Source organism: Enhydra lutris, unplaced genomic scaffold (assembly GCF_002288905.1).
Source record: "Enhydra lutris kenyoni isolate GAN:26980312 unplaced genomic scaffold, ASM228890v2 scaffoldscaffold46, whole genome shotgun sequence".
NCBI classification, from domain to species: domain Eukaryota; kingdom Metazoa; phylum Chordata; class Mammalia; order Carnivora; family Mustelidae; genus Enhydra; species Enhydra lutris.
Window position 1 is genome coordinate 7,801,844 of NW_019154130.1, and position 27,087 is coordinate 7,828,930.

The following is a 27,087-nucleotide window of genomic DNA, read 5'->3' on the forward strand; positions in this document are numbered from 1 at the left end:
ACAGAAGCTTAAGTTTTCAACAGTGAAAACAGTCAAACCATCTAACAATGTTTTTGACTACATGTGATACAAAAAAGCAAAAGAGAACTTCCATATATGAGGAATGACAAAACCACAGAAACAGAGGACAGAGCAAAGGCTGGGGAGGAGAGGAAGGAGGGATCACTACTAAATGGCATGAGTGATTTTTCAAGGTGAGAGAACTGTCCCATTATCTTGACTGTGGTGGTGGTTACATAACTGTACACATCAAAACTCAAAGACCTGTACACTAAACAGGGCTAAGCATATATAAATAAATAAACGGGGTGCAGGAGTGTGCACCTTTGTCAAAGACCCTTGACTATCTTCTCTTAGCACATATGAATCAACGCTAGTGCTCTCAGGTCTCATCAACCACACCACTCCTTACTACATACTACAAAAGCGTGTATCCTTCTAATTTGAAATAAGAGTATCTGTCCAGTAATGCCAAAATCTGAAAGATAAATGACAGTTTCTCATTTATTTTTCCATCACATGGAACTGCCCTTCATGCCCAGTTTAATTTTATTGATAGAGTTCTAAAATTTAAAATAAGAAGGCCATTTCCAAGGGAGAAAAATGAAAGGACTTAAAAGACAGCATTAATTCAAAATCAAAACCCCAAAGAACTCTGCAAACTCCAGTCCTGTTCCACTTATCTTTTGGGGTGTTATTCATTTAGATTTGCCTTTAGCCATTTATAAAACAACAAATGACTTACTACTTTGCATGAAAAATACTATTTACAGATAATTTTACATTTTGTATGAAGAATCATGTCCAAAAACACATATAGCTAATAATTTTATACCAAACAGTACTGAGGTACAAAAGTTGTATGAGGTATAAAACCCAAGATTTCTTTTCATCTTGGCTTTCGTCTATGGTGCAGAAATAACATTTTAGTTACCAATTCTTCCAAACAAGTGACATTAAAATTACTCACCGTGGATTGAGGCAGTCCTTTGCTGTTTCGACCTCTGAAAAAATAAAACGTTTATTTAAAGTTCAACAAGAGAAACAAGCTTAAAAATTTTTTTTCAAATTTAAATTTCATAAATATTTTCAAATTTAAATATTTTCAAATTTAATCATAATTCCATTCAAATACAGCACAAGCAACCTGTGGGGAAGGCTCATCTAATATCAAGTATAAAGGCTACCTAAGAATGGTTCCCTCTGGCTTCCCTGGCTCAGAGACCCAGAACAGGTATGTATCATGGGAGGGAGAAAGGAGGAAGAATGTGAACATGATCAAAATAAAATAAATGAAGTAAAAATAAAAACAGCCTACTGGAAAAAATAACCAATACTAAACATAATAATCTTTAGTCCCATAGTAACCTACTGTTCTGTTACAGAAAACTACTTAGGAATAAAATATAAATTCTACTCCTGATTTAACTGACATATATACTGACTGACATCAAAGTCACCTCCTGTGTTTTTCTGTTGCCTCTAAAAATAGGCACCATGTTTACAACTGCAGAAAAACATTTGAAAATAAATTAAATCATTCAAAGCACTTTCACTTCTAAGTACCTCTGTCAGGATCTATGTAACAAGTACCTTTCTCTGCCAATCCCCTAGCTCTGAAACAATGCAGTACACCAGTCAGCTGTCAAGTTATTTCCAGTGAATTTAGTTACAGAGCATAATACAAGCTAAGGCTTATTCCACTGGAAAAGATTAGGCCCCTTATGAAATGATAAAAACATTAATAACATAAAATGTTATATTCCTCATAAATAACAGAATAAAGGAATAATAATAAAACTGGGATAATAGAACTAGAATCTCTTTCTCTTTTGAGAGAGACAGAGAAAGTGTGATTAGGGAGGGGCAGAGGGAGAGGGAGAGAATCTTAAGTGCGCTCCACACTCTGCGTGGAGCTGGACAAAGGGCTCAATCTCATGACCCTGAGATCATGACCTGAGCCGAAGGCAGATGCTCAACTGACTGAGCCAGCCAGGAAACCCTAGAATCTTATTATAACAAAATAATCAAGATACTCAAATTAAGTCACAAATTCAAAGAGAAGCACAATTCAGGTCTAAAAAGTCTAATAGTATGAATGTGCCAATTCCCAGTAAAATGGCACTGATCTTAGAACTCCAAGGACAAGGCTGGTTTGCTTTCCAACTCAGGAACCCTCTCTCAACTAGAAAATAACATCTTAGACCAAAGCACCTCTGAAAGTCCTTCCATTTCCAACATTCTGATTCTGTAACTCTTTGCCTCACACACAGCATAGAAAAATTCCTGTAGTTCACGGAATAGGACTAATAATACCATTTATAATACTACAAACCATATACTATGGTAAGCACTATGTCAAACTCTCACCCCAACTTTACAGGTGAAGAAACTGGACCTTAGTTAACTATCTTGACCAAAACCATCTGGCTAATGAGCAGTAGAACTGGTATTTTAACCAGGTGATCCAAAGTCTAGGCTTTTCATTTCTAGGTTATATTCTGCCTCTCTGAAATTGCATCACAAGGAATAAACTAATTTCACAATTAAACCTAACCAAATTTTTAATTTTTTTTTTCAAACATCATTTGAATTTATCGGGTTTTTTTAATGATCGGTAGTCTAAAACCAAAGGCTGCCAAATAGCTAAAAATCCTGTGTGGGTTATCTTATCTTGGTGGTTGCTGAGATGCCACAGTTAAGACTTAAACAAAGGGGCGCCTGGGTGGCTCAGTGGGTTAAGCCTCTGCTCTTTGGCTCAGGTCATGATCTCAGGGTCCTGGGATCGAGCCCCACATCGGGCTCTCTGCTTAGCAGGGAGCCTGCTTCCCCCTCTCTCTCTCTGCCTGCCTCTCTGCCTACCTATGATTTCTCTCTGTGTCAAATAAAAAATTTTAAGAAATTTAAAAAAAAAAGACTTAAATGCCACCAATTAAGTACCTTTAAATTCATGTGGCATCCCTATAAAGCTATTTAAAAGAATTTACAGACCCTCTATAGAAGTCACACTATTTATTGATTATATAATTACATCTTTGACTAACAAAGAACTGTTTTGACAATCCAATTTACTAATTAGAACAAATCATGCAACAAAGAAAATAACAGAAGACCCACAGCAGTATAAAGTGGTACAGAATGTAGAAACAGATTTCCACTGACCAAACCAGGAAATCGAATAACCAAGGGGAATGTTAGCGTACCATAGTAGCATTTTCTGAAGCTTATGCTAAAAGTCCAAGTTCATTCTTTTTTTTTTTTTTTTTCTTTTAGGATCCACTTAGATTATGCTTCACTTTTAATTTTCTTCTTTAGTGGGCGCCTGGGTGGCTCAGTGGGTTAAGCCACTGCCTTCGGCTCAGGTCATGATCTCAGGGTCCTGGGATCGAGTCCCACGTCGGGCTCTCTGCTCAGCAGGGAGCCTGCTTCCCTCTCTCTCTCTCTCTCTGCCTGCCTCTGTCTACTGTGATCTCTCTGTCAAATAAATAAATAAAATCTTTAAAAAAAAATAATTTTCTTCTTTAGTATTTTGGAATAAAGCATCTTAATGTTTCTTATAGAAACAAAAACAGAATTTCAAAGAAGCCAAGTCAATTAAGTGTCTACCTTCAGCTCAAGTCATGATCCTGGGATCAGGCCCTGCAGTCAGGGAGCCTGCTTCTCCCTCTCCCACTCCCCCTACTTGTGCGCTCTCTCTCTCTCTCTCTCAAATAAAATCTTAAAAGGGGAAAAAAAAAAAAAAGCCAAGATCATACTCTACTCCTAAATATACTTATGATTAGGTGGATCAGATTTAACAAAATAACCATATTCAGGATTGTTACTGAATATGAAGTTAAGGCGTCATTCAAGATGCCAAATCAATATAAAGAAATTTAAGTAACAGTTTGTATTGCTTCCAAATAACACAGAGAGAGGAAATAGAGGTTATTATACTGAAGTAAGACTGGCATGAGTTGCTAACCATTAAAACTAGGTGCCAGTTGTATAGGGGTTCAATATATCATTCTGCCTGCTTTTTATAATTTCCTTAAGTTAAAAAAAAAAAAGTACCTTCTGATATGATGCAATCGGAGTCCAGATTTAATCAAGACCTACTAATTTACAGGAAACATGGTGTGGGAGAATATATTAACTGATACCATGAGGTTATGATCAGTTAAACCAAGACTGTGGTAAATATGACATAACAAGTAACAGCTTCTTCAACAAATAAACAGCAGGAGAAGAACAAAAAAAAAAAAAAACAGTGCAGAGGGAGGGAAAATTATAAATTTAAGGACAAACATAAATCAAAAGCAAAGTGTGGCTTCTCAATTTCAAAACTTACTACAAAGCTACAGTGATCAAAATAGTGTGATACTGGCATAAGGACAGACATAAAATCCAATGGAATAGAGAGTCCAGAAATAAGCCCTCACAAATATGTTGAACCCTTACACCTTATAACATACATAAAAACTAACTCAGAATGAGTCAAAGATGCAAACTTAAGGGTTAAAACTATGAAACTCTTGAAGAAAACAGAGGGGACAAGTCTTCATGACTCTGAATTTGGCAATGATTTCTCAACTGTGACACCAAAGTGAATAGACAACAACAAAAAAAAAACAATAAAAAGTCTTCATCAAAATTAAAAGCTTTTATGCAAAGGATTATCAGAGTTATCAGAGTGAAAAGACAATACTTTTCAGAATGAGAGAAGATACGTGCATTCCACGTATCGGATATGATAAAGGGTTCATGCCAGAATACATAAACTGTAACTTGATAAGAAAAGTACATACAACCTAATTCAAAAATGGGCAAAGACTTGAATAGCACTCCTCCAAAGAAGTCATACAATTAGCATGTGAAAAGATGCTCAACATCACTAGTCACCACGAAAAATGCAAATCAAAACCACAATGAGCTACCACTTCACCCCCACTACTGTAGCTATTATCAAAAAGACAAAAAAATCACAAGTGTTGGCAAAAAACTGGCAAAACCCTTCTGCACTACCTGTGGGAATGTAAAATGGTATAGCTACTGTGGAAGATAGTATGGCAGTTCCTCAAAAAATTGAACAGAATTACCATATGATCCAGCAATTACCACATCAGAATATATACCCCAAATAACCGAAAGCAGGGTTCTGGGGATGATTAGATGGCTCAGTTAGGTATCTGACTGCAGTTCAGGTCATGATCCCGGGGTCTTGGGATCTAGCCCTACATTGGGCTCCCTGCTGCGTGGGCAGTCTGCTTCTCCCTCTCCCTCTGCACCCCCCACCCAGTTTGTGCTTTCTCTCTCATTTGCTGCTCTCTCAAATGAATAAAATCTTAAAACAAAAAAGAACTGTGATTTATTAACTTCTATCTACTTTACTGTCCAGAACGTCTTTAATTTCTTAAAATTAAACAAACAAACAAAAAAAACCCAACTCTACACAGCCTTGAAATTCAAATGCCACCTTTTCAAGAAGGCTTCCTTGGATTACACCATTCCAAATCAAACACACAGTGCTCTCTTCAACTCTCCAGACTGGAATCTGACATAACCAGATTTGTATTATAGTTACTGGTGACCTATCATATGCCCACTACTCAGGGCCATCAACTGACCAAATCAGAAAATGATGCCTCCTCCAGGGAGTCAAACCCCACACTAAAGAAAAGAGTGTGATCAGCAGCCAGTGCTTTTGTGAAAATTAGAAGAGGTACCAGAAATGGAGGTAGCCCCAAAAGCACACTGTGTGGCCAAAGAAACTCCTGGATTTCAACATGCATTCATGTCCTTGGCCAAAAGCTCCTGGATGAAATAAAACCTAAACCAAGCCTGACAGACAGTATTAATAACATCTACCAAAATCAGCACAGAAGAACCATAGCTCACATATGACATATAGTTAATAAATAATGAATTAATGAGCCCAGCCAAAAAGAAAGAAAAAGATGGAGAAAGATTTCAAAGTAATCATTACATAAATCAACGGTCAGCAAAATATAGCCCACAACCCGTTTTTGTTGAGATTCTGAGCTAAGTATGTTTTTAGGTTGGGAGGAAGATAGGAAGGGAGGGAGGAGAGAAGGGACAAGCCAAGAAGAATATGCAACAGAGAAGTTATATGGCCTATAACACCTAAAATACTACCTCTCTGGGTCATTTCAAGAAAAATCTGCTGACCTCTGCACTGAAAAAGTGGCTGTGATGTCAACAACTGCAATTTAAAAAATAAAAGTTTACTGCTATTTTACATGAACCACTACTTCTAAAACAAATCTGATAGCTTATTAAATACTTTTTTCATGGAAGTTTAATGCAAACATAATTGAAAAAATGTCATCAAAGTGCTCTCGTTCTTTATTATTTTTAAGCTTCACAACGGAATTGAGGATGATCCAAATTTTGAAAAAAATCAAGGTATTTTACTAACATCTGATGTCAATACAAGCAAGTTTCACAAAGCCAGGGACTTTGTAGGGATTGCTGAATCAAAAGCATGTAGCACAAACTGATGAAACAGTAAATGGCAGATTATACGACAGACTTGACATATCACCTTGTGAATCTCATAAGAATCTTTTTTTTTTAAAGATTTTATTTTTTATTTATTTGAAAGAGATCAAAAATAGAGAGGCAGGCAGAGAGAGAGGGGGAAGCAGGCTCCCCGCTGAGCATGGAGCCCGATGCAGGGCTCGATCCCAGGACCCTGGGTTCATGACCTGAGCCGAAGGCAAGCGGCTTTAACCCACTGAGCCACCCGGGCACCCCGAATTTCATAAGAATCTTGACTAGAATTATAAAAAAATAAATTGATGAGACATCTGAACTGGAGGTTCTAGCCTGGGCCATATCAAGGCAAGAAAAAGTAATAAGGGTTGCCTGTATGGATCAGTCCTCAAGCAACTGCCTTTGCCTCAGGTCATGATCCTTGCTCTGCGAGAAGCGTGTTCTCCCTCTCCTACTCCCCCTGCTTGTGTTCCCTCTCTCGCTGCCTTTTTCTGTCAAAAAAATAAATAAAACCTTAAGGAAGGAAGGAAGAAAAGGCACCATGATTGGACAGAAAAAAGGAAAATGTCTTTAGTAATAAAGACAGCATGATCATTTATGCAGAAAATCCTAAGAGAATCTTCAAAAAAACTACAAGAAATAAGAGCTTAGCAAAGCTAACTCAAAACAGATCAGTGACCTAATCACAAAAGGGTTAAATGAAACTTTTAAAAGAAAATAGGGGGGAAAATCTTTATAACCTTTGGTTAGATGAAGACTTCAGACAGGACAAAAAATGCGAACCATAAAAGCAAAAACTAACAAATGAGACTTCATCAAAGTTTTAAGTATTCTGTCCTTTCAAAGACTGTTAAGAAAATTAAGTCAATCCAAACAAGGAAATATTTGCAAAATGTCTAATAATAGATTTACACCAAGAATATACAAACAACTCCTACAACTTAGTAAGAAAAGATAAATAGCCCATAAGTGGGCAGAAGACTTACACAGTCGTTTAACCAAGTAAGACTTCATAAAATTAAAGCCTGATAATACTAACCACGAGGAAGGATGCCAACCAACTGAAACTCTCACCCTCCACTGCTGGAAAAGGAAATGCAGATTTCTTTTCCTGGAAAAGAGTCTGGCATTTTCTTACAAAGTTAAACACACTAGGATGCCTGGGTGGCTCAGTTGGTGAAGCATCTGCCTTTGGCCCAGGTCACGATCCCAGGGTCCTGGGATAGATAGGACCGCATTGGGCTCCCTGCTCACTGGAGAATCTGCATCTCTCTCTGCCCTTCCCCGCCAGTTCGTTTTCTCGCTCTCTCAAAAACAAATAAAAATGGGGCGCCCGGGTGGCTCAGGGGGTTAAGCCTCTACCTTTGGCTCAGGTCATGGTCTCAGGGTCCTGGGATTGAGCCCCACATCAGGCTCTCTGCTCAGCAGGGAGCCTGCTTCCCCCTTTCTCTCTGCCGCCTCTCTGCCTACTTGTGATCTCTCTCTCTGTCAAATAAATAATTAAATCTTAAATAAATAAATAAATAGAACCAATTTAGGGGCCCCTGGGCGACTCAGTCATTAAGCATCTGCCATCGGCTCAAGTCATGATCTCAGGGTCCTGAGATGAGCCTACATCACATCCTACATCCCTGCTCTGCGGGAAGCCTGCTTCTCCCCTACCATTCCCCGTTTGTGTTCGCTCTTTTGCTATCTGTCCCTCTCTGTCAAATAAATAAATAATCTTTAAAAAAAAAATAAATAAAAATACTTAAAAAAATAAAGTTAAACATACTAATACAACCTAGCAATCCCACTCCCAGGTAATTATTCAAGACCAAATGAATGTGAATGTTCAGAGCTGGTTTATTCACATACCCAAATGCTAGAAACAGTTCAAATGTCTATTACCTGATAAATAAATAAACATACTGTGATAGTACATCCTTAATAGAGGAATACTGCTCAGTAATAAAGTTACAAATTACTGATACATGCTACACACAACTTGGATGCATTTCAAAAGCATTGTGCTAAAGGAAAGAAACTAGACAGAGATGATCCCATTTATGACATTCTGGAAAGGCAAATCTATAGATACAGAATCAGATCAATGACTACCCTGGGCTAAGAGAGAAGAAAGATATTTATTATAAAAGTACAGCGGGAACTTTAAAGGGTGGTATCTTTTTTTTTTTAAGATTTATTTATTTGACAGAGAGAGATCACAAGTAGGCAGAGAGGCAGGCAGGGAGAGGAGGAAGCAGGCTCCCCACCAAGCAGAGAGCCTGACTTGGGACTTGATCCCAGGACCCCGAGATCATGACCCAAGCCGAAGGCAGAGGCTCAACCCACTGAGCCACCCAGGCGCCCAAGGGTGGTATCTCACTTATGATTGTGATTGCATGACTATACACATTTGTTAAAACTCAAAGAACTTTACACTGAATAGGATGAGTTTACTGCATATAAACTATACCTCAAAACCCTGCCACTCCCCAAACTAAAGGCAGATCCAAAGAAAAAAAAAAAAAACTCCTAACACATATACCTAAAAAAAGGTTGAATTTTGTAACAAAATTAATCTGATGTTAAACACTCATTATACTGGGACACCTGGTGGCTCAGATGTAAAGTGTCTGCCCTCGGCTTGGGTCATGATCCCAGGATCCTGGGTTGGAGCCCCATGTGGGGCTCCCAGCTCAGTGGGGAGTCTGCTTCTCCCTCTCTCTCTGCCTCTCCCCCTGCTTACGCTCTCTCTCAAATGAATAAAAAAAACCTTTTTAAAAACTGATTATATTGCAAACGTAAATTTAGTGAATTTTACTGCATATAATTATATATGATTATATAATTATATTTCAATAGTAAAGCTGATTTACTTTTTAAGAGACACACAATTAGGAAAATTTGAACTGACTAGACATTAAATAATACTTGAGAATTTTAATTTTTTACATGTGATGTTTTTATTTTCTTTTAAGTAATCTCTACCCTCAATGTTCAGGGGCTTGAACTCATGACCCTGAGGTCAAGAGTCACAGGCTCTACTAAGCCAGCCAGGTGTCACTAAATGTGTTGTTCTGTTTTTAAAGATTTTATTTATTTATTTGACAGAAACAGACATAGCGAGAGAGGGAGCACAGGCAGGGGGAGTGGGAGGTAGAAGCAGGCTTCTCATCTGAGCAGGGAGCCCAACGTGGGGCTTGATCCCAGAACCTGGGCATTATGACCTAAGGCAAAGGCAGCCACTTAACGACTGAGCCATGCATGTGCCCATACATGTGTTGTTTTTAAAACTTTCATTCTCTTAGAGAGATTATCTATTGAAATATTGCTTTAAAATAATATGGGAACTACATTAACTAAGACAGTATGATGTCGACATAAGGACAAATAAAAGAGCTATGAAACAGCATTGAAAGTCCAAAAATATACATGTATTTTTTAAAGATTTTATTTGATAGAGAGAGACACAGTGAGAGAGGAACACGAGCAAGGGGAATGGGACAGGGAGAAGCAGGCTTCCCGTCAAGCAGGGAGCTGGATGCGGAGCTTGATCCCAGGACCCTGGGATCATGACCTGAGCAGAAGACAGACGCTTTACAACTGAGCCACCCAAGCACCAACCCCCCCAAAAATTCTTACAGTTATGGCCAATGACTTTTAGGAAGAGCCAAAACAACTTATTGGGAAAATAATAGTCTTTTCAACAAACAGCGCTGGCATAATTACATATCCATATGCAAAAGAATGTAGTTGGACCTCTACCTCATAATACATATAAAAATTCAAAATAGATCAAATACCTAAATGTAAAGACTATAAAAACTCTTAGGAGAAAAAAAAAAATAGGGTTAAATCTTCAAGACCTTGGATTTGGAAATGGATTCTTTTTGTTTGGTTGGTTGTTTTTAAAAAAAATGTATTTATTTGAAAGGGACAGCCTAAATGCGCACCTGAGCAGAGGTAGGGGAAGAAGCTCCCCTGGCCTGATGTGGGGCTCGTAAGACCCTGGGATTATGACCTGAGCTGAAGGCAGTGCTTAACCAAATGAGCCACCCAGGTGCCCTTAGCAATGGATTCTTATATAAGACTGTAAAAGCACAAACAATGGATATATATTTTATATGGAACTCGATCAAAATCAGAAATCTGGGGTGCCTGGCTGGCTCAGTCAATAGAGCATGCAACTCTTGATCTCAAGAGTTCAAGCCCCACGCTGGGCATAGAGCTGACTTATCGAAAAATAAATAAATAAATAAATAAATGTTTTTTTGCTGTGAAAGACATCAATAAAATAGCAAAAAAACTCCAAAACCAAAAACATGAAAAAAACCCAGAAATATGAAGGACTATGAATAAATTATGGAAGAAATCTCAGACATCCCCTAACACAGGAAACCAAAAGCACAGGACTCCAGAGTGCACTCATTAAAAACAGAGGGCAACCATATCAAAACCCAAAGTTCTACTCTACTGCCTTTTAGACAGCTCAGTTTCAAATCCTGGACCAGCCACTTACAGGAACCCCAGAATGGTTATTTAACCACTCTGGTCCCCGATTTTCTTATCTGTAAAATGTTAGTAAGAAAAGTCATAAGGTTGGGGGTGCCTGGGTAGCTCGGTTTGTTGAGCATCTGACCCTTGGTATCAGCTCAGGTCATGATCTCAAGGTGAGAGGATGAAGCCCTTCATCAGGTTCCATGCTTGGTGGGGAGCCTGCTTCTCTCTCCCCCTCTGCCTGTCCCCCTGCTTACACGTGCTCTCTCTCTCTGTCAAATAAATAAAATCGTTTAAAAAAAAATTTTTTTTCTCTCTTTCCCTCTACCCCTTCTCCCCATTCACATGTACTCTCTCTCTCAAATAAATCTTTAAAAAAAAAAAAAAGCCAAAGGGTTGTTGAGGATCAAATAATACTCAAAATGTACATACATAAACATGTGTGTGCACATAGACACTCTCATTTGGATCAGAGTTATAGGCTTATTTTATGTCAATTAAACTTCATTAAAGGTGTAAAATAAAGTCTGGCACACAGGAAACACTCAAAAACTAGTTTGTTTGTTTTTTTAACTTTATATTTGACAAATATTTATTGAAACAGCAAGATGAATACAGCCTTGTCTTAAGGCAGCTTACACTTCAGAGGTTATGTCTAGGACAGAAGCTTAGAATGTATATTTTCATATGCATATTTTATCTGTTTCCTTCACCACTTGAATAAATAAAAACATACAAACAACCCAAGAGCACTCCTTTTTTTTTTTAAAGTAGGCTCCATGCCCAACATGGGGCTCGAACACATGACCCTGAGATCAAGAGTTCCATGCTCTGACTGAGCCAGCCAGATGCCCCCCAAGAACACTCCTGGTAACTGAAACACATTTAAAAATCTAGCTAAGAATAAAATTCCTTCCCTTATCATTTCAAAATTCCGGGGGTCCGGGAAATACTCAATCTCCATTGGAACTGCCATCCACAATGTAATTATGGAACTTTTTATTTCTTCACTTTTCACCATTCTGCTCCTTCATTACCATCTTTCAACACTGTAGCTATACATGTCATTTGCTAGTTTCTACAACTATTTCAACAGGCCTGAGTAAATGCAATCAAAATACTTCACTGACCCAGATTTCTAGAACCAGAAACTGTTGTCTGGATGTAACTAATATTCTGACACACTTAGAAAGAATACTACATACCTCCAACCCCTTTCCAGTAGAAGCTGTAATAATGCTCTTCTCCTCAGGTATTCACACGGCCACCTGCTTGTTATTTAGATCTCAATTTAAATGTCCCCTCCTCAGAAAGGCCTGCCCTGACCGTATTATCAAAAGTAGTTCCCCAATAGTATAACACCGTTTTAGTACTTACTAGTAACTCATCTTTAGTGCATCATAGAACTTAATATCTGAAATTCTATTATGTGTTCATCTATTTAATTTCTCTGTCTACCTCCCACTCCCAGAATATACACTCCATGGGGGCAAACACTTCTGTCTCCTTCACCACTGTGTGCCCACAGCTAAACAGAGCCTGGCACACAGTAAGTACTCTAAATTGTTGATTAAATTAAGTATACAGAACAGTTTATGTGAATTATGACAAGTATCAACTAGTTCAATTTCTTTTTATAGTACAGAGTAACTACAGTTGTCAAGAGAAAGGACAACTAAAACCTAGAAATCTAATTCCAGCTCTTACAGTTAACTCACTTACGTGAGTCATTTTGTTCTTCCCCTTTCAGTTTTTTTATTAGAAAGGGAAATTCTGTAACTAGTACTTACTGAACAACTATTTCCTCACTGAAAAGATGAGTAAAGCTAGGTTTTTTTTTTCTTTTTAGCAAACTAAGGTGGACTGGCAACTCTAAATTCACACAAAACAACTGTCAGATTAATCCAGTTACATAATCATCTAGAATCAACATTTCAAAAAAACTACCATCCCCGTAAGAACTAATTCAACTTCTCTGCAAATAGCTGGGTTAAAAATCTGACCCTACTATCACTTCTAGCTCTGTGACCTTAACCTCATAACTTTAGCTGTTTGTGTCTCAATCTACAATCTGTAAAATGGTGATAAATACAGTACCTTCTGAAAAAGAACAAAAACAAAAACCAGTATCTGCACATAAGGTTATAAAAAATTAAATGATATTCATATAGACAGCCTGGCTTAAGAATAACACCTGGTACATTAAATAAATGCTTAATAATTGTTGGCTTAATACAATTATTTTCCTCATATTATAGAACAAACTAAAGCTGTACAAAAATATCTCTTTGGGGCACCTGGGTGGCTCAGCAGGTTAAGTGTCTACCTTCAGCTCAGGTCCTGATCCCAGGGTCTTTGGATCAAGCCCCACATCAAGCCCCACTTTGGGCTCCCTGCTTCCTCCTCTCCCTCCACTGCTCACGTGCCTGTTCTCTCTCTCTCTCTCTCTCAAATAAATAAAATCTTTAAAAAGAAGTATCTCTTCAAATGAAGTTTTACTTAGAGGAAGGGATAAGGGGCTTGACCATAACATGAAGCCATACACAATTAGATACAACCTAGACACACCAAAAGTTCCACAAGACTCAGATAAAAAGGAGTTTCAGGGCTCAAGTTCAGTGTTGTCCAACAGAACTTTCTATAATGATTAAAAAAGGGGGGTGTGCCAAAGAACAAATAATCCAATCAAGAAATGGGCAGAGGACATGAACAGACATTTCTGCAAAGAAGACATCCAGATGGCCAAGAGACACATGAAAAAGTGCTCCACATCACTCGGCATCAGGGAAATACAAATCAAAACCACAATGAGATACCACCTCACACCAGTCAGAATGGCTAAAATTAACAAGTCAGGAAATGACAGATGCTGGCGAGGATGCGGAGAAAGGGGAACCCTCCTACACTGCTGGTGGGAATGCAAGCTGGTGCAACCACTCTGGAAAACAGCATGGAGGTTCCTCAAAATGTTGAAAATAGAACTACCCTATGACCCAGCAATTGCACTGCTGGGTATTTACCCTAAAGATACAAACGTAGTGATCCGAAGGGGCACGTGCACCCGAATGTTTACAGCAGCAATGTCTACAATAGCCAAACTATGGAAAGAACCTAGATGTCCATCAACAGACGAATGGATAAAGAAGATGTGGTATACATACACAATGGAATACTATGCAGCCATCAAAAGAAATGAAATCTTGCCATTTGCGACGATGTGGATGGAACTAGAGGGTATCATGCTTAGCGAAATAAGTCAATCGGAGAAAGACAACTATCATATGATCTCCCTGATATGAGGGAGAGGAGATGCAACATGGGAGGTTAAGGGGGTAGGAGAAGAGTAAATGAAACAAGATGGGATTGGGAGGGAGACAAACCATAAGTGACTCTTAATCTCACAAAACAAACTGAGGGTTAATGGGGGGAGGGGGGTTGGGAGGGGGGGTGGGATTATGGACACTGGGGAGGGTATGTGCTATGGTAAGTGCTGTGAAGTGTGTAAACCTGGCGATTCACAGACCTGTACCCCTGGGGATAAAAATATATTATATGTTTATAAAAAATAAAATTTAAAAAAAAAATTCCTACCCCAAAAAAAAAAAAAAAAGGGGGGGGTGTGTGTCTGGGTGGCTCAGTCGTTAAGCGTCTGCCTTTGGCTCAGATCATGATCCCAGCGTCCTGGGATCGAGCCCCATTCCGGCTCCCTGCTCAGTGCTTCTCCCTCTCCAGCTCCCCTGTGCTTGTGTTACCTCTCTCGCTACCTGTTTTTCATAAATAAATAAAATCTTAAAAAAAAAAAAAAAAAAAAAGTTCTATACCTGTACTGCCCAATATGGTAGCCCAGGGGCACACATGATGGGTAAGGAATTGAAATATGGCTAGTGTGACTGAGGACTGAATTTTAATTAACATAACTGTAAATTTAAATAGCCATATGCGGATAACAGCCACCATACAGGACAGTACAGTTTCAGTCCTCTCCCTGAGCTTGCTTCCTCCGCACAAGGCCTTATCGACCTTCCAAAGCAGTCATCATCCCCTCTGACCAAAAGTGCTTCCATATGGTAAACTCAAGTCTCTGTCCCAATGGTTTTACCCATTGGTCATTAATCTTTCCTGGGGACTCAAAACAACTTTAATCCCCTTCAAAAGACAACAAGTGACAATGAGGAAGAGGGGAGTACAGGTGAAAAAAGATGAGCCATCACTGCTAAAGCTGAGTGGTGGCTAAACAGGGCTCATTAAACTCTTCTACTTTTACATATGTTGAAAATTTTTTTTTTAAGATTTTATTTATTTATTTGACAGAGAGAGATCACAAGTAGGCAGAGAGGCAGGCAGAGAGAGAGGAGGAAGCAGGCTCCCCGCCGAGCAGAGAGCCCAATGTGGGACTCGATCCCAGGACCCCAGGATCATGACCTGAGCCGAAGGCAGAGGCTTTAACCCACTGAGCCACCCAGGTGCCCCACATACGTTGAAATTTTCTATTTAAAAAATTCTCATTGGTATTTATTTCCAAACTCACTTCATTCCTTCTCTAACTATAGGGGCTTCCAAATCTGACCCCCCGCTGTCAGTAAGTGCCTCCCTTACATTTCTTCTGCCACACTGTGAACCACGTCTTTCTACACATGCCCTGTTGATAGCATCTTCTGCTTTAGCAGAAACTTCTTTGCCAGGAACTTTCTCTTCTCTTCCACGGCCTCACTGAAAAGTGCTCATCATTCCTCAAGATCCATCTCAACCCTCCTGCTTTCTTCAAGGTTTTTTTTTTCCTAACCGCCCACCCACAGCAGTCACTCACTCCCTCCTCAGTGCTACCAGCTTACACTATCTGAATGCCTGCCTTCCCTACTACACTGAGAAACCTGGAAGCAGAGATGTTTCATTCATCTTTTAAGGTTTTAATTTTATTCCAGTTAGTTAACATACAGAGTTAGTTTCAGGCATACAGTACAGTGATTCAAGAATCATTCTCCCAGACACATCTTCAAACTTTTACCAAAAAGGGATGCCCGGGTGGCTCAGTCCTTAAGCATCTGCCTTCAGCTCAAGTATGATCCCAGAATCCTGGGATGGAGCTCTGCATCGCATGGGGCTCCCTGCTGCTCAGGAAGCCTGCTTCTCCCTCTACCACTTCCCCTGCTTGTGTTCCCTCTCTCGCTGCCTCTCTCTCTCCCTCTGTGTCAAATAAATAAATAAATAAATCTTTAAAAAAAAGAAAAACTTTTACTGAATTAATGAACAGTATACATACAAGCTCAACAAAATGCTAAACTGCATACACTCATCCAGTACTACCCGAAACCTACCAATAAGCACTTCCCAGTCTTAACTTCCTCATGTAGTTTCTACCAATTTCCAAAAATGCTAATTAACAGCTAAAAGTTACTGAGTACTTACTACATACCAGGCATTGATTTAAACACTTTACAGGCACAATTCATTTCATACTCATCATCCCCATTTCACAGACGAAGAAACCCAAGCACAAATGAAATAGCCGGCCTTACGTCACAAAGAAAGGAGCTAGGGTGCTAAACGAATTGTTGTATGACTTTGGACAAGTCATTTAAAGTGCCTGCTCCTGTGTAAAATAAAGAAGATGAGTCATGATGATCCGAAACGCAAGCTTCCAATTTTAAAATTCAGATTTGTGGGAAGGGAATAGGATGCCAAATAGAAGGAACACTGATCTGTGAAAAGAAAAGTAATTTTAGGCATTTTCCATAAAATAGTTTGAGGGAAAATGTCAATCTTTATTCTTGTATTTCATAGCAAACTACTATAGAGAAATATGGAAATGTTCTCAAACACTAACATATGGGACAAGCTAAGTTCTATGGGAGTTAATAAAAAGAAAAATGAGAATTTGTTTCAATGGAAGGCTTAGGCTAGATTTAAGGGATCTAAGGATGAGGATGAGGATAAATATAAGGACAAGGAAACACAGAAAAATGATGGAAGAGCAAGAAGGGAATGAAGGCTGAGCCTGGTACCTGCAGAGGTGATGAGAAAGGAGACCATATGATTTAAATGGGTCATGCTTTGAAGAGCTGATGGAAAATAGGACCAAAAAGATAAAATGGGGTTTTATAAAGGGTCATCAAATGCTCTGTTTTTATATGTCCCAGGATTTAATATATACACAAAAAAGACTGTATGTGGCATGCAAAGCCCAAGTCATCTGGCTCGTCACTGAAAAAGCCTGCCAATCCCTAGGTTAGATCATGGAAAGGTGAAGAGGACCTTGGGCTTGGGAACAGGGTGACTTCTGAACAAAAGCAGAGTTTAAGTCTAACAGCAAAAGGTAGGCTAGGTTAATCTGGTGGACAAAATTAATGTGTTGCAGTAATTAAGAATAAAATGTATGATCACCTAAAATGATGGTCTGGCCCATACACATAACTGCAGCAGTAATTTCCCTGAAGTCCGCAATCATTTCCTCAACTATTAATCCTTTCTCTCTGGAAGACTAATGTGTGCTAAGTCTTATTTAGTGTGTCCTAGCCCCAGGGCTATGCAGCCTCTAACGTGACTAAGACACGAAGAGTGGAGAAGTGGGTTCTACACTAATTTTCCTATAGAAATATCGTAAGTGGTGTTTGGGTTCTTAGTTCAAACCACAAACGCCTTCTCAACCCATGATATATACAATACTTAGTTCAAATTAATTATGGGTTACAACTGACAATCTGACAAAATAGGCAGATGTTGAAAACTAACCACCATTTATAATACTGTTTTCAGATTTTAAAATAAAAGTCATGAACTTTTAGATCCAGATTCATTTATAAATAAACGTAACTGCCAGGACTAAGGCATGGATAACTGAAGCCATTTTATGGCTAACAATAATGACTGAATTGTTTCCACGGATTTTTATCAGTTTTGTCAGAGAGCTACACTAGAAGCAGTGGAGCAGTTATTAAAAGCGAAAGCGCGCTCATGGCCTCTGCGGGGAGGGCTGGGCGCCTCTACTTTCCCTCACGCGCCCCGATGGTGGGGCTGGGTGCGGCGGGAGTGAGTGGCCGCCAGGAAAGCCCGAGGCCTTCTCTCCACAAATTGTTTCCTCGGTCCACGCGCCTCAGCGCGGGAGCTGACCAAGTAGCTCTTTACAAAGTTTAGGAATGCGATAGAGAAAAAGAAAAAAGACTCGGGCGCCTAGGTGGTTCAGTGGGTTAAAGCGTCTGCCTTCGGCTCAGGTCATGATCTCGGGGTCCTGGGATCGAGCCCCCCATTGGCCTCTCTGCTCAGCAGGGAGCCTGCTTCCCCCGCCCTCTGCCTGCCTCTCTGCCTACTTGTGATCTCTGTCAAATAAATAAATTAATCTTAAAAAAGAAAAAAAAAAGTAAGAAAAAGAAAAGACAGACATCTCCGCAAATTACTACAGTAGTTTGCAACTCGCTACCTCCAATTGGGAATGTGGGTTTGGGAAAGGAGTAAGAACACGGACGCCGAACAGTGCTGGGGGCAGGAGGTACATGGTGGACAAAACCACCCATCCCTGCTTTCATGGAGCCAAGAGTTCACCGACGATGCCTGACCCTGAGCAAATGACCACAGCGTATTAGAGCAACCAAAGAACCTAGAAAGAAAGAAGGAAAATTTCTCCCTCCCCCACCCCGCGCCCCCTGACAGTTTGGTGCCCTGCAAAGGGACCTTCGCTGGCTGGACACAGCTTCCTCCAGGGCAGCTGCAGCTGAGAGCGCCGCAGAAGACAGGCAAACAAGCTAGAGCTGGACAACTTGATATAAACTTCAAAGAAATCACCACAAGAGCTCATGTACGGACAATCTTAATGCCTCTGTGCCACAGAAGGGTCACCAGAGACATTCGAACTGCCAACCAGAAAAATCTGTCAGGGGGCACCTGGGTGGCTCAGTGGGTTAAAGCCTCTGCCTTCGGCTCAGGTCATGGTCCTAGTGTCCTGGGATCGAGCCCCACATCGGGCTCTGTGCTCTGCAGGGAGCCTGCTTCCACCTCTATCTGTCTGCTTCTCTGCCTACTTGTGATCTGTCTGTCAAATAAATAAATAAAATCTTTAAAAAAAAAAAAAAAAGAAAAGAAAAATCTGTCAGGTTGCTGTCCTTTCTCACTCCTTCTGAAGAGGTTTGGAGCCAGATATCTATCTAAAAATCTTCTCGACTGGCTGCCTTCAGAACTCAGAAACTAGGAGTATAATCTTCTCCAGGCATTAACTGTTGTTTTCCTTTTGTTTCCATAGAAATGCTTCTTATTAAATATCTAATTGCTTGCACCACAGACCTAACTTTGGAAGTCCACCTGCATTTCTGCCTCCTAAATTGAGACACAAGTGTTTAACTGAACTGGCCTATTCTCTGGACTAAGAGACTTGTCCAGTGAGACAGGGCGATTTACCAACTCAACTTACAAACTGTGGAAAGTTTCAAAGATGAGACTGAAGGGAACAGAATATGCCACTTTGGCATGTAGATTATTTTAACTTGAAGGCAATCAAGTCTCGGTAGACTCAAGAAAAACTGACTGATGATGGCTAAAAGAAATTGCCTAAAAGAAATTTAGATGGGGAGCCTGGCCCAGAAAGAGTTATTACCAGAGGTTTTTTTGTTTTTTGTTTTTTTTAATCTGAAAGACTTATCCACATGGCAGGGCCAACATCTGCCTAGGAAACATCTGCTCTTTTCATCTTCCTGCAAAATGCCCTCCTTCCCTTTGAAGCCCCAGCCCCATCTCTTTCCTCAGCTCAGGATGGCATGTGAGCCTCCATTGCCTGACTGCCTCTGAGTCTCATATTTTTGTGGGACTTCTGTACCCACAAAATTAAATTTGGTTTTCCTGTTAAAATAAATAAATAAATAAATGCAAAAGTGCTTAAGTCTCACAGGCTTAGAATCTCAGCTTCATCTCTTCCTAGCTCTTTGACCTTGGGCAAGTTCCTTAATTTCCCTGAACTACCACTTCCTCATCTGTAAAATGGATATGGCACTACCAACCTGACAGGCTGACCTGTTCTAAGGAGTAAAGGATACAGACGGGCACCTGGGTGGCTCAGTTGGTTAAGCGACTGCCTTTGACTCAGGTCATGATCCTGGAGTCCTGGGATCAAGCCCCGCATCGGGCTCCCTGCTTGGCAGGGAGGCTGCTTCTCCCTCTGACCCTCCCTCTTCTGATGCTCGCTCGCTCTCTCTCTCTCTCTCTCTCTCATTCTCTTTCAAATAAATAAATACGATCTTAAAAAAAAAAAAAAAAGAAGAAGAAGTAATGCACCTGGCACGGTTCCTGAAAACTAACAGGTCCACAATAAATGGTAACTATCATTATATAAACAGAAAGTTCTCCATAAACTGTTTTCACATCACAGATACCTAAACTTTTTTCAGAAAAATGGCTGCTGCTACTACTACTACTACTACCACTCAACTCAGAAATGCTAGCTTTTTCCTAACACATTTTATATAGGAAAAAAGTTTTTGTCAACAGGGGTTCTTATTCTCTAACCTTTCAGACTGGGTTAAAAATATGCAGACTTCCTATAACATTTGCAGACTATAAACAACTAAATTCCGTATCCATCACAAATGCAAATTCCTCACTTTCTTCTCCATTGTTCATCCTAAGGAGCCTCTGAAGTACATTTCTTCACCAGGTGAAGCAAATTCCCGGTCAATTAAAATAAGAAGCTAATTGTAATTTTCCTTAAATCCATGACCAGGGCCTTCTGGGTGGCTCAGTTAGGCATCTAACTTCACCTCAGGTCTTGATCCCAGGGTTCTGGTATGGAGCCCTATGTGGGGATCCCTGATCAGCAGAGAGCCTGCTTCTCTCTCTCCCTGCTACTCCCCCTGTTTGTGCTCACTCTCTGTTAAGTAAATAATATCTTAAAAAAAAAAAAAAAAAAAATCCAGGGTGCTTGGGTGGCTCAGTCTTTAAGTGTCTGCCTTCCGCTCAAGTCAGGGTCCTGGGATCATCAGGCTCCCTGCTCAGCAGGAAGCCTGCTTCTCCCTCTCCCATTCCCGCTGTTTGTGCTCCCCCTCTTTGTCTGTCTCTGTCAAATAAATAAATAAAATCTTAAAACAAAAAAAAATCCATCACCAGTTTTCTTCTCATCTCACTTGCAGACCTTTTCAGAGATCCTAATACAACAATATTAAGTCATTCCAGTTTTGCCACTTTCTAGCAGAGTAAATTTAAACAGGTACTTAGCTTCTCTGGACCTCACTTTCTTCACAGGTAAAATGGGACAGGGCAACAGGTTATCTAATAGGATTGTGTGATAACCAAGTAAGAAAAAAATATATGTATGTATACATGTATATATTTACATTAAGTGTATATGCCCAAGCAGAAAAAGAAGCTCAAGGTGGGATCCACTCAGTAATTTTTCCCCCTCCCTTTCAATTATAACCTTACTCAGCTTTCACAAGCTTAGACCACAAGGATTCTCAAACCTACTGATTTCTGTGACTAGCCAGTGGCTGCCCCTAAAGCATTAGGAGTAAAACATTAGCAACATACTAGACTACTCAGGGCCCCTGGCTGGCTCAGTCCACAGAGCCTGGACTCTTGATCTCAGGGTTTTGAGTTCAAGCCCCACAGTGGACACAGAGCTTACTTAATTAAAAAAAAAAAATACATATTAGGGGCGCCTGAGTGGCTCGGTGCTCTCAGGGAGTCTGCTTTTCTCCCCCTACCCCTTACCCAACTCGTGCTCTTGCACTCACTCAAATAAATAAATGAAACATTTAAAAAAATAAAATTTAAATTAAAAAATATTAGCTATTAAAAAAATACTGGACTACTCATAAGAGGGCCTATATTCTGATGAAAGCAGCATGTTTTCTTCCCCTTATCTAAGAGACTTCCTTCCAAGAGGCAAGCATTAGCAACTCAAACATATCATGAGGAGGCAGTTAGAACTTTCTGCCTTGTCTCCCCCCAACTAGAAGGTAAGCTCCAGGAAGGAAGAGACCTCATCTGGATTGATTACTACAGTATCCCCAGGGCCTGGAAAAAGAGAAATTTTAAAGAATAGTTTTAATTAAGGTATGCCTATAAAATAAATAGCACGTTCCTTTTTGAGATGACAGCTATTCCTTTTTTTTTTTTTTTGACAGCTATTCCTTGACAGTAAATTCATCTGCTTAACAATGAAACCCAGGCTCATACAGTCAATAAGGAATTTACCACTTATTAAGTATGCTAAGTTGTACAACGCGCTTGTCCCTGTCCTCAAGATGCTCTAAACCTAGGGGCGCCTGGGTGGCTCAGCGGGTTAAACCTCTGCCTTCAGCTCGGGTCATGGTCTCAGGGTCCTGGGATAGAGCCCCGCGTGGAGCTCTCTGCTCAGCAGGGAGCGTGCTTCCCCCTCTCTCTCTGCCTGCCTCTCTGCCTATTTGTGATCTGTCAAATAAATAAATAAAATCTTGGGGTGCCTGGGTGGCTCAGTGGGTTAAGCCTCTGCCTTCGGCTCAGGTCATGATCCCAGGATCCTGGGACCGAGCCCCACATCGGGCTCTCTGCTCAGCAGGGAGCCTGCTTCCTCCCTGCCTCTCTGCCTACCTGTGATCTCTGTCTGTCAAATAAATAAATAAAATCTTAAAAAATAAATAAATAAATAAATAAAATCTTTTAAAAAAAAAGATGCTCTAAACCTAGAAGGCAATACAAATTCAGTAGCTCTTTCACTTCCAAACAAGTTAGAGCCGAAATAGTTCCTTTTCACCAAAGATGATATATAAATGGCAAACAAGCATGTGAAAGGAAGTTCAATATCATTAGGCAATAAAGAAATGTAAATTCAAACCACAATGAAATACCACTAGACTGGCTGAAATTAAAGATTAACATACCAAGTGTTCCCAAGGAATTAGAGCAATTAAAAAATCTCATACACTGCTGAGGGGAATACAAAATAGGACAGGACTTTAACAGTTTGGCAATTACTTTTAAAACTAAATAAACACTTGTCATACAACTCAGCAATCCCATTTCTACTTACCCAAGAGAAATGAAATCGTCATGACCACACAAAACCTATACACAAATACTTATAGCAGCTTCATTCATAATAGCCAGAACTGCTAACAACTGTCCAATACTCAATGAACACACTGTGGGGAAGAAACTACTATTACATGCAGTGACACAAATGAATTTCAACCCATTATTCTACATGAGAGAAGCTAATCACCAAAGGCTGTATACTGTATGATTCCATTTAAATGACATTCCAGAAAAGTCAAAACTATGACAACAGGAAAAAGATCATAATTGCCAGGATTAGACAATGGGGACTGACGGGTAAGAGGCACAAGGAAACTTTCAAGTGACACTCTAATTGTGGTGGTGACTCCACGGCTCTGTTTGTGAAAACTCAAGAGCTATACACTAAAAAGGGTGAACTTTACGTATATCGTATTTTAATATAGCTAATTAAAATGCAACCTACCACAATAAGGAATAACTGTCTACCGACCTGAGCTAAACCACAGTATACTGAGCAACACATTTTTAAAATCTCTTGTGTATCATCCACATGTTTGGACAGGAGGAGGTTTTTGTTTTGTTTTGTTTTGTTTTGTTTTGTTTTGTTTTCCAAAGATTTTGACAGCAAGAGACACAGCGAGAGAGGGAGTACAAATAGGGGGAATGGAAGAGGGGGAAGCAGGCTCCTGCTGAGCAGAGAGCCCGATGTGGGGCTCGATCCCAGGACCCTGAGATCATGACCTGAGCCGAAGGCAGAGGCTTAACCCACTGAGCCACCCAGGCGCCCCCAGGAGGAGGTTTTGAAGCTTACAGACCCAATATATGAACATTCTATTGGGCGTCTTTTCCCAAAAAACAATATTTTCTTCTTCTTTTTCCCCCAAGATTGATTGATTGATTATTTATTTATTTATTTGACACAGAGAGAAAGAGATCACAAGTAGGCAGAGGCAGGTTGGGGGGGGGCGGTGGGTGAAGCAGGCTCCCTGCTGAGCAGAGAGCCCTATGTGGGGCTTGACCCAAGGCCCCTGAGATCATGACCAGAGCCGAAGGCAGCGGCTTAATCCACTGAGCCACCCAGGCGCCCCAACCTTTTCTAAGAAACCTTCTTAGTGTCATGGGAGCCACCTGAGACCCTGTACTCAATGACCGTGAACCTGGAGCACTATCTGCAAGTCCTGACACAAGCTTCAGCAGCACTTTAACTATTTTAGCCTTCTCCCAAATCAGCACGGTTAGCTGCAAACTTCCAAGTTTTCCCATTTCATCCATTAATTATCTTTATTTTTGGCTGATCATTACTGACTAAACCATGGTACTTTTCGTTCTCTGTCCTTCAGAATAATTCATCCTGTCCCCAGCCATCATTTTCCTACTAATTTTTTTTAAATCTCTCATTACCTTAAGTTTACTTATTTAAGTAATCTCTACACCAAATGCAGGGCTTGAACCACACTGACATCAAGAGTCACACACTCTGTTGACTGAGCCAGCCCAGATGCCCCAATCTCTCATTTCTACCATAATTAAATGTTTTATTCTGACTGGCGCTGTCAATACTGCTGCTGCACTTGTTGAAAATGACAGCTTTAAGAACGGTAAGTATAAACACAGAGAATTTTAAAACATCAGGGATGGCTGACTATGCAATGACCACAGTCATAAATAACCTCCGCCTCCAAAAAAAATACCCCCCATCTGTTGGTAGACCTAACCCACTTTTGTTCTGGGCAGTAGCTATGCTACCATCTGATTTCATTCTAAAGAGAGTTTGTAAGGGGAGAAGCTGCTGCACTTAAATATAAGGCACTATGCATTCAATACCACGGGAATGATACCTGCCAAAAGCTTTAGCAGCACAGGAGAAACCGCATTTTCCAAAGGTAAATATGTTAAGATACTATGAGAGAAGAACTGGGCTAAGCCATTAAAGACCTATGCTGAAGAGGATGAGAGGACTACACTGGCATAATTTGATTTATGCTGGAGAATAAATACAGCGTGCAGTCTGCAGAGGGACTTGGAAGGCCAAAGAGTCTGGATTCGATTCAGCTAGTAATGAGAGCCACTGAAAGTTTCTCAGTAGTAAGTGGGTAAGTGAAAGATGTTTGGGGGAGACTCTTATGGCTATGGAGTATGGAAGAAGTATCTGGACATGAAGAGACCAACTGGGAAGCCTGGCAGGCTCCAGGCAACAGATAACGTCTGGTGCCCATGATATAAAGACTCCCCCCACCACTTCTATCCATATTTCTTCCCTAAGGCCAAAAGAAATCTCAGAATCCTCTGCATAGGGCGCCTGGGTGGCTGACATGAGCTAAAGCAGAAGCTCACGTCAAAATCCCAGGGTCCTGGGATTGAGTCCTTCCTGCTCAAGCAGGAGTCTGCTTTCTCCTTCTACCATTCTCCCACTCATTCTCTCAATCACTCTCTAATAAATAAAGCATTAAAAAAAAAAAAAAGACGACAAATCCTCTACATAACATTCCAATCAGAATTGGCGTAAAACCAGGTAAACCTACTTGCCATGTAGAATGAGTATGAGAAATGGATAGTCACAGAAAGAAGGAAAAGAATCCCTGGCAGAAACAATAGAGGAAATTCATTTATTGAGAACTAAAGAGTGCACATGGCTGGCTCAGTCAGTTAAGCATCCAACTCTTGGTTTCAGCTCAGGTCATGCTTTTGGGGTCCTGGGATCAAGCCCAAGTCAGGTCAGGTTCTGCACAGAATCTGCTTGGGGTTCTCTCTCTCCCTCTCCCTCTACTCCTTCCCTTTCTCAAGCGCTCCCTCTCAAATAAATTTTTTTAAAAAGGAGACACACTTTCACTAGAAACATGACGAAACAAGAGCAAAAGTAGAGTAGAGCCTTTGCTAACTCAAAAAACTTCAGAAATGTTTTGTGGGTTTTGTTTTTTTTTTTTTTTTGGATAGGTGAATCTTTTCTTAGATTACTGAATAAACACCAAATTTTAAAAATAAGTCTTAAGAAATATGTTATATTAGGGGCACCTGAGTGCCCAGTTGATTAACTGTCTTCAGCTCAGGTCCTGATCCTGGGATCCTGGGATGGAGTCCTGCATCAGGCTCCCTGATCGGCAGTGGGAAGCCTGCTTCTCCTTCTTCCTCCGCTTCCCCACTCCATGAGCACGTGCTCGCTCTCTCACTCTAATAAATAAAATATTCTTAAAAAACTGTGTATTAGTATCACTATATCATACACCTGAAACTAGTATTACACTGTAGGTTAACTAACTGGACTTTAAATAAATTTTTTAAAATGTTATCCTAGAAAGAAAAGGGAACAAGATTCCTGGTAAATAAGCTCTGTGGCCTTCATTTCCTCACCCATAAAGAAAAATAAGAACTAAAAATCCACCTGAGCCAGTTTCCAGCTCCAAATCTGTATGATCCTAAAATACTGAGTGCTTTCCATGTACCAAGAATGAAATGTAACAAAAACCCAGTATCGGGGCACCTGGATGGCTCAGTGGGTTAAAGCCTCTGCCTTCGGCTCGGGTCATGATCCCAGGGTCCTGGGATCGAGCCCCACATCGGGCTCCCTGCGGAGCAGAGAGAGAGAATCTCAAGCAGGCTGAGCATGGAGCCCCCAGTGCCTATAGGGGTAGCAGGGGGACCTGGGACTTGATCCCAAAAACCTGAGAGCATAACCTGAGCTCAAACCAAGAGCTGAACACCCAACCAACTGAGGGACCCAGGTGCCCCCTTCTCCTTTTAATAAGTGTCATAAATAAAAAGTTTTTAATAAAAAAACTGAGACTAAGAAAGAGTGACCTGCCACAATTATTCAAACAGCTCACCACTTCTAAGGGCCAAAGACTGTTTGAACAGAAAGACTGTTTCTGCCCTCACTGCTCTTAAATTTTAGTTACCAAGGGGTGAACCTTGATTCTAGCCTAGACTGGGGTTACCAGATAAAATAAAGGATGCCCCATTAAATCTGAATTTCATATAAATGAATAGTTTTGTCCCATGCAATTTGGGACACATTTATACTTTAGTATCAGTCACTGTTGATCAGAAATTCAAGTTCAGCTGGGCATCCTATATTTTTACTTGCTAAATCTGGCAACCCTAGCACAGACTTAACTATAAAACCCTTCCTCAGTCCTTTTA

The 27,087-nt window shown here is 40.3% G+C and overlaps 1 protein-coding gene across 9 annotated transcripts in view; it reads right to left on the bottom strand.

The window, feature by feature from the left end:
- LOC111156347 (ataxin 2) overlaps positions 1-27,087 on the bottom strand; it is a 114,110-nt gene that overhangs the window by 76,545 nt on the left and 10,478 nt on the right. For 8 of the 9 annotated variants that reach the window (XM_022517124.1, XM_022517123.1, XM_022517127.1 and 5 more), the window contains exon 2: positions 971-1,004. In XM_022517124.1, the coding sequence (XP_022372832.1) occupies positions 971-1,004 (34 nt within the window). Of the gene's footprint in view, positions 1-970; positions 1,005-3,203; positions 3,224-27,087 lie in introns of those variants that run through there. The other variant, XM_022517130.1, reaches the window with a different exon arrangement.